Below are 7,500 nucleotides of genomic sequence, written 5' to 3' on the forward strand. Positions count from 1 at the left end.
CTCGTCCTGACGTTTGACTGCTGGTAACGCGCGAGGGTGACGACAGTATCGGGCGCCGATCTGGTGAGACGGCCCCTCCGCCTCCTAATTCTCCCTTAATCGCACTTTACAGCGTGTTTGCAAAATCAGTGTGCATTCATTACCGACGACCGCGCGGATGTCCTCAGCCAGAACGGCAGCTGTTTCTGTGCTGTGCTCAGGACTTTAAAAACAGCGCCACGGCGTCGTCCATGACAATAACGGGGGGCTTGCTTGCTAATGCTGTCACCCTTTTCTTTCTTGCCTTCCAGATCTACGGTCCCTCCCCGACGTGGCCATGACAGGAAACTGCACGCGCGAGTGCACCGAGTTCGGCCACTCAGACGCATGCTGGATGCCTGGCCACGCCTCTCCCAACCGCGCCAAGGCAACCAAGGGTGGGGCCAAGCTCACCACCTTCGTGCCTTACCAGGAGAGGGAGTCGCAGGAGCAGCTGATGGCCAATGGCAGCCCCAAGCCCCTGGGGGAGGAGCACGTGGGGGGCGGGTCCAACAAGATGGCTGGCGTCCGCTTCCTGCCTCCTTACACCAGTGCCTACTCTGCAGGTGGGGAGACAGGCAAAGACTGCCCCCTAGAGGAGATCCCGCTAAGCCAGATGGCCACCACCCCCTCCAGCCAGAGCTCCAAGAGGGAGATCTATCTGTGAGAGCTCTGGCCGGCCGGCTCTGGGCTCCGGCTGGGACCCACCTCTCACCCAAGCACCCGAAAAAGTGTGCTAGGTGTGTTCTTTACCCACAACCCCCTCTGCCTGTGGGAAGAAGAATTGCCTCCACAGCCAGTACCATCATGTGAGCCCTGTGTCTGCTGGTCCGGATGAGTCTAATCTCCTGTTTCCTCCGTGCCGAACCCCCACGTTCGGATCGCGGTCCCAGTTCCAATTTATGCTCTGTCGCTTAACACGACTTGGTTTAGAAGTCACGTACGAATCTTTATCGGAAGCGAACTAGCCATCGTGCCAGTTTGTGAACACCGATCGAAGGTAGCGCACTTTTCAGCTAAGCTTCTGCTCAATGAATGTAATTCCACTTTTTATTCTGGTTTTGTGATATTCTAACATTCCTGCCTGTGTTTTAGTTTCTTTTCCTCTTAACTTTTTAGACAGCTTACAAAAACAAAACTCAAACCATCAAAGGAACAGACGTCAGCTTAGCGTAACACATACAACACTTATACTTCGTGTACACGGAGCACCGTAGTTAAGGTGCCCCCTCCATGTTTTCATAGTTGTGTTCCACAGTAGAACACAACACTGCTGGCAGATCAGAAAACTGAAGCATGTACCCCCCCCCACGTCCAAAGGGCCGAAACAGGGGTGTGGGGGCTGGTGGTGTTCCCTAAGCACTCAGCAGGCTTTCAGCAGCAGACTTTACCATGGGGGACGTTTCCCCCTCCTGTACAGTGATGTAAATACTCACCATAGCCACCCGAGTCTGCAGCAGGATGGACTGGCCTGAGCCGGTTTCCAGCAGTGGGCGGTACTGGAGCTCACCAGCCTGGACCCTGGACTGGACTCCGAGAGGAGATCGGCTCTGTCTCCCCACCCCCGCCCCTCTTCGACCACATCACCTTGGAGTGTTTTGGACTAAAACACTGGAGGCAATCAAATAGAAAGCAGCAGGTTGGCGTAATGTGATTTGTCAGAAGCCTCCGTGGCTCGCGCCTGGATTGGACGAGGGCCGCCCGCCGTCCTGTGGGGAGCGGGTGGTTCGAACAGACGCTTTCCGCCGCAGACTCACTCTCCCGAGTCAGCGGAGAGCTGCGATCAGGACAGGAAAACTCCGTGCAACATGCGCTGGGCATTTTGACTGGAGACTGCGGGAACTGTGCGACGATCGATGCGCAGGACTGCTGCGTCCCCTTATGCTACCTGTGTGTGTGTGTGTGTGTGTGTGTGTGTGTGTGTGTGTGTGTGTGTGTGTGTGAAAGGATGCTTCAGACACTCACAAAAAAGGAAAGACATCGCTTTAAAAGCAGCAACACTACAATCAGTGAAGTTATAATCAACCAATCAGAACAGGTTATATTCAACCAATCAAATCACGTCGGCTCATTAAATCCATGTTAAAGTCCATTTGGAGTGGTTGACATTGCAGAAATCTTGCATTGAAACAAAAACCGAAGGACCAGAACTCACGAGTGAAGTGAAACTCTTAGAGTTGCGTGCACACACACACTCACACAAGCATGTATACGCACGCACACACACGCTTTAATAACACATTTGCCATTGCCTCATTACTGACCATCTCCTCAGAGTTCGTTTAAAAGCCTTAATGGAGCTTTTTAATGGAGATGACAGTTGTGGCAATACAGGCGAACAGAAGTTCCAGTCAGCTGGGAAGACGTAAGATGACGCCACACGATCTGTCATAAGCAATATGAACTCAAACACTGTCATCCCCCATGCAGAGGAACTGGGTCTGTCGGCTGCCCGAGACTTTCCGGAGTGGAGGAAGGTGAGATGTAAGCAAGGCAGCATCTTGCTGCTCTCCCTACCTGCATCGCAGCGCACACGCTAGCAAACTTGCTTCATGCCAAACTCATTGTCTGATCATTTAAAGATCAAATCCGTGACCCTCTGATACGATCCCACTGAGGTCTCCTCGTGGCGAAATAAGCCATTTGTCCCAGTGACAGGGCCAGTGGCCCAGTAACACCTGCACGCACACCTCCGGATCTGGGAGAGACAGAGAGGCACGTTGAGAGGAAGAGAGGGGAAAAAGAGAGAGAGAAAGCATAGAGAGAGAGAGAGAGAGAGAGCACGAAGGGAGAGTGATCGGGGAGGAATTGCGCATAGGTAGGCGTGTTTGCGCTCCTGTTTCTTTTAATCGTCCTGTTTTCTGCAGTGGCTGATCCTCACACCCACAGACTGGCGATGTCTAAGGAGCGAGGACGTGAACTCCTCCAGTGAGGCTCCTGTTCCCGCTGGGAAAAGCCCGAGTTTATCTCTGGAGTACAACTGTCACAGATACTGCTGGGTGATATCAGTCTGCGTGTGCGTGAGCGAGTGTGTGTGTGTGTGTGTGTGTGTGTGTGTGTGTGTGTGTGTATTGTTTTGTTTTGTTTTTTTTAATCTGCATATTGTCTTTAAAGTAACCCAGTTGTCTCCCTTACACATGCTTGTGGGGAGTGTGGAATGATAGCTTTCCATATGTTTCTTATCGGGCGCACTCATGCAATATTCACAGTAAAAGACGGGAAAACAGTCCCTCTGATGGCACGCGCGCGCGTGTGTGTGTGTGTGTGTGTGTGTGTGTGTGTGTGTGTTTACATGTGTGTTTTCTCTTTTAGACTGACCTAGGCTATTCTGTAAGGAAGACACCACTCATCTTGAGAATAGGGTGGATGAGCTGATGTCCTGGTTATTTACTCCCCCTGTAGTAGGAAAAGTGTTCCATGTCTCCCACATTTCTGTCCAGTACACACATTCAACTTATTTCCATTACATTCAGAACTCTTGATGCACACTGAGCTCATACACATACGGGAGAATAAGAGCTTAACAGTGACTTAACTCACAGAGCTTAACCGCGGGCGACTACACGTGTATGATCAGCATGGTGCGCTTGGGTTGTTTTATGTAATTGTATAAAATCAGAATTCAAAGTGATTTGTGCTCTGTGGACGCTATCAGGCCATTATGCTTTGTAATTTTTTTTTTTTACACCAAACATTTTTCATTACCAAAAAGCTAAAGACTGAAATCATGTGAATCTGAGAGCAAAATGCTCACTGTAAGTCGTTTCTAAAGTATGTACTCCCCGGTTTTTATAAGGTTCTACATAGAAATGTAAATGACTTTTTTTTTTTCTATTTTTACCAGAAATTCCTTTTTTTTTAGTCATTAGAATTAATAGCTCTGAAAAGCACCTTCTCTCTTGCCTCACCCTCCAACCTCCACCCACCCTGGAACAACCCCACCCCTCATTCTGTCCACACCATGAACGGGGCTCAGCTCTGCGTCACGCTATTCTAATGCTTTTGTGCTGAATAATGTATTTGACTACAGGGTAGGCCACAAAAATGAATCAAACCTAATGTGACTTAAGATCTGATTTCACTGTCACACGGAACCATTTGGGTGGAAAGACTCATGCTTCTTACAGAGGACCCAGAAGAACAGGAGATAAACATTTTATACTGTTGTAATGTCACAATATGTAATGACGCTCTCCTCGCTTGGTAGAAGTAGAGAATAAACAGCATCTTTCTTTCCTTGGAAAGAGAGTCAGAGTGAAATGAGGGGCCATTTACTCGAAGGAGTGGAAGACGGCGGAGACCGACCACTTTAGACAGGACGTCTGCATCATACACCAGGTCTACAGATCCTAGTACATCTATAATACACCAGGTCTACAGATCCTAGTACATCTATAATACACCAGGTCTACAGATCCTAGTACATCTATACACACCAGGTCTACGGATCCTAGTACATCTACAATACACCAGGTCTACAGATCCTAGTACATCTATACACACCAGGTCTACAGATCCTAGTACATCTATAATACACCAGGTCTACAGATCCTAGTACATCTATACACACCAGGTCTACAGATCCTAGTACACCTATACACCAGGTCTACAGATCCTAGTACATCTACACACACCAGGTCTACAGATCCTAGTACATCTATAATACACCAGGTCTACAGATCCTAGTACACATATACACCAGGTCTACAGATCCTAGTACACCTATACACCAGGTCTACAGATCCTAGTACACCTATACACCAGGTCTACAGATCCTAGTACACCGAAACACCAGGTCTACAGATCCTAGTACACCGAAACACCAGGTCTACAGATCCTAGTACACCTATACACCAGGTCTACAGATCCTAGTACATCTATAATACACCAGGTCTACAGATCCTAGTACACCTATACACCAGGTCTACAGATCCTAGTACACCTATACACCAGGTCTACAGATCCTAGTACATCTACACACCAGGTTCACAGATCCTAGTAGATCTATAATACACCAGGTCTACAGATCCTAGTACATATACACACCAGGTCTACCTATGCTAGTACATCTACACACCAGGTTTACAGATCCTAGTACACCTATAATACACCAGGTCTACAGATCCTATTACATCTATACACCAGGTATACAGATCCTAGTACATCTATAATACACCAGGTCTACAGATCCCGCAGATCTGCAGATCAGCTAAAGTGTCCACTACCATCACCACCATCTCCTCTACCACGTCTCCACTATCTCCTCCACCACCACCACCACCACCATCACCTCCATCTCCTCCACCACCTTCTCCTCCACCACCACCACTACCACCATCACCACCATCTCCTCCACCACCTTATCCTCCATCATGTCTCCATTATCTCCTCCACCACCACCACCACCTCCATCACCACCTTCTCCTCCACCACCTCCACCTCCGCAAACCAAATGACAAATGGCGGCCATTTCAGCAGGACTCCTTCAGGAAGTGCAAGTTTGTAGCCTAAATGTTATATTTATATCAGAACCATGCTTGTGTTGCCTTGTTTCTTTGTACAGTTTTATGTACATGCTGATGTGGCTTTTTTTTTCTACAAAAGAAAAAGAAAAAAATTGCAATGAAGAATCTAAACTGTAAACTCTTTTTAAAGTAAGGGATTGTGTAGTAGGGATTGTTGAGGCATACGGTCTGTCGGTACCAGTCTCTGATTTGTGACTATTCCCACGCTTCTAGTTTGTTTCAGGTTTGGCTGTCTCTCCTTTTGGACTCATTTCTCCTGAGGTTTGTGTTCTCTGCGAATCAGTGGCTTTGAAGAGTTTCGCCCCAAACTTTTATTTCTTATTATGTTCTTATCGGTATCCGCATGTTAAAAACGATGAAGAAAAAAAATGTGTTCTTTTATTTTTGCTGAGCAAATCAAAGAAATCCTCCTCCCTCGTAGCGTCACAATAAAAGTACCTTAAGTGAAAGAGAGGAGAGAGCTGTCTGGTTTTCATCTCTGAGGTCTGATTTCGCCTTCCGTGCCTTAATTTGAGCAGGAGATGACTTCTCCGAAGAAAGAACAACACAAAATTAGCTGAAGCTTCACCTGAAAGTGGCTAATCCAATTATCCAATAATTGAAAAACATTGCGACAAGATACTCATTTAGTTGTGAGGAGAAAAAAAAACAAAAATATATATGTATATATATATATATATGAAAGAAAGGACAGTTTTATTTAACAAACAATGCTGGCAACATTTTACACTGGAACATGAACAAATGAATTAAATAAAATCGCAGTTATTAATGGCAAAGGACTCTAAGATAATTAACCTCTAGGATAATGACCTGTTGGATGGAGGGTAATTGGAAACAGGTGGAGTTGAGTAGGATTGGCCTGTCCTGTTTTATTAAAAAAGCCTCTCGGTCTTTGTTTCCTGTTTTTCCATGCCAGAGCTGTGTTTCTCCGGGAGGCCTATGATGTAGCCCCGATCAACAGAGGTTTCAGAAGAGCAAAGCCGTGGAAATAGTTAGAGTTTCTCTCTAAAGGCGTCAGTCGATGCTGAGGCAGTTTGAAGAGGATCAACACAGTTGCTGTTCTGGGGCTGCAATGATCAGTAGACAGGACACAGTAAAGGATCTTCAGATGAACAACAGGGATCCTTACAGAGACAGAAAGGGAGATCCAGACCTCTTTTCAACCAGAGATGTCTTTGTGTGTCCTCGGTATGAAATGCAACACTGCTCAGAACGAGGAAAATGAGCAGATAATCAAACTGCTCACGGTTTTGCTAACAAGCAAACGGCGCAGGCACAAGTGAGCGGGGTAGGTCTGAGTGTACGGATCCTTGAGTGTTTCCGTACGCGCTGAAGCCTGTATCCTAGGTAAACGGCCATCGACGTACATGTCACGTGTTCACATTTGTCGCCGTTTTCTCAGTGCGAATCTGTGCAGGATATTAAAGGTGTGCAAAAAAATCAGATTCCTTTCATGACTACCACTTGTGCGTTATCGCTACTCTTAAATACAACCAAGACCACTGCATCCTTTAAAATAACACAGTAAAAACACCATCACGCTCGCTCAGTAAGAGTAACGCAAAGATATTTACGTTTGTAAATATCTATATATAATATATAAAGATATTTACACTGAAAGCCCTTGGAGGACTCTTTCATTTGAAATGACTGAAAAAAGTGTAGCACAGGTTCAAACACGCCACAGGACTTGATATTACTGCTCATGCATGTGTAGGTCTCGTGTATGCCTCATACGCATTCGTATATCTCCTGTGTATGTCTCAGGAGCTGTGCTCCCATGCTAGCAGTGAGCAAATCATCATAGCAACAGTCTAGACGCATCAGACACAACAACAAAGGTCCGATATATCATCAAAGCTAGAATGATTCAGTAGTTATGAGTGTCACACAAGAGCTCAACTGTACTGAGGTCAGGTGCGTATGGTGAGAAGCAGATCGGGGCTCTTGGAAA

The 7,500-nt window shown here is 46.6% G+C and overlaps 1 protein-coding gene across 6 annotated transcripts in view; it reads left to right on the top strand.

Moving 5' to 3' along the window:
* pcdh1b (protocadherin 1b) overlaps positions 1 to 5,309 on the top strand; it is a 134,642-nt gene extending 129,333 nt beyond the window's left edge. Inside the window, exons 5-6 of one of the 6 annotated variants that reach the window (XR_004776726.1) lie at positions 291 to 4,524; positions 4,656 to 5,309. Coding sequence is in view for 1 of the 6 variants with exons in the window: in XM_035532133.1 (XP_035388026.1) it covers positions 291 to 685 (395 nt within the window). In the remaining 5 variants the exon portion in view is untranslated. Of the gene's footprint in view, positions 1 to 290 lie in introns of all 6 variants that reach the window. The other 5 variants (XR_004776727.1, XR_004776729.1, XR_004776728.1 and 2 more) reach the window with 5 other exon arrangements.
* Positions 5,310 to 7,500: the final 2,191 nt, after the last annotated feature.

This window comes from Electrophorus electricus, chromosome 12 (assembly GCF_013358815.1).
Source record: "Electrophorus electricus isolate fEleEle1 chromosome 12, fEleEle1.pri, whole genome shotgun sequence".
Taxonomy (NCBI): domain Eukaryota; kingdom Metazoa; phylum Chordata; class Actinopteri; order Gymnotiformes; family Gymnotidae; genus Electrophorus; species Electrophorus electricus.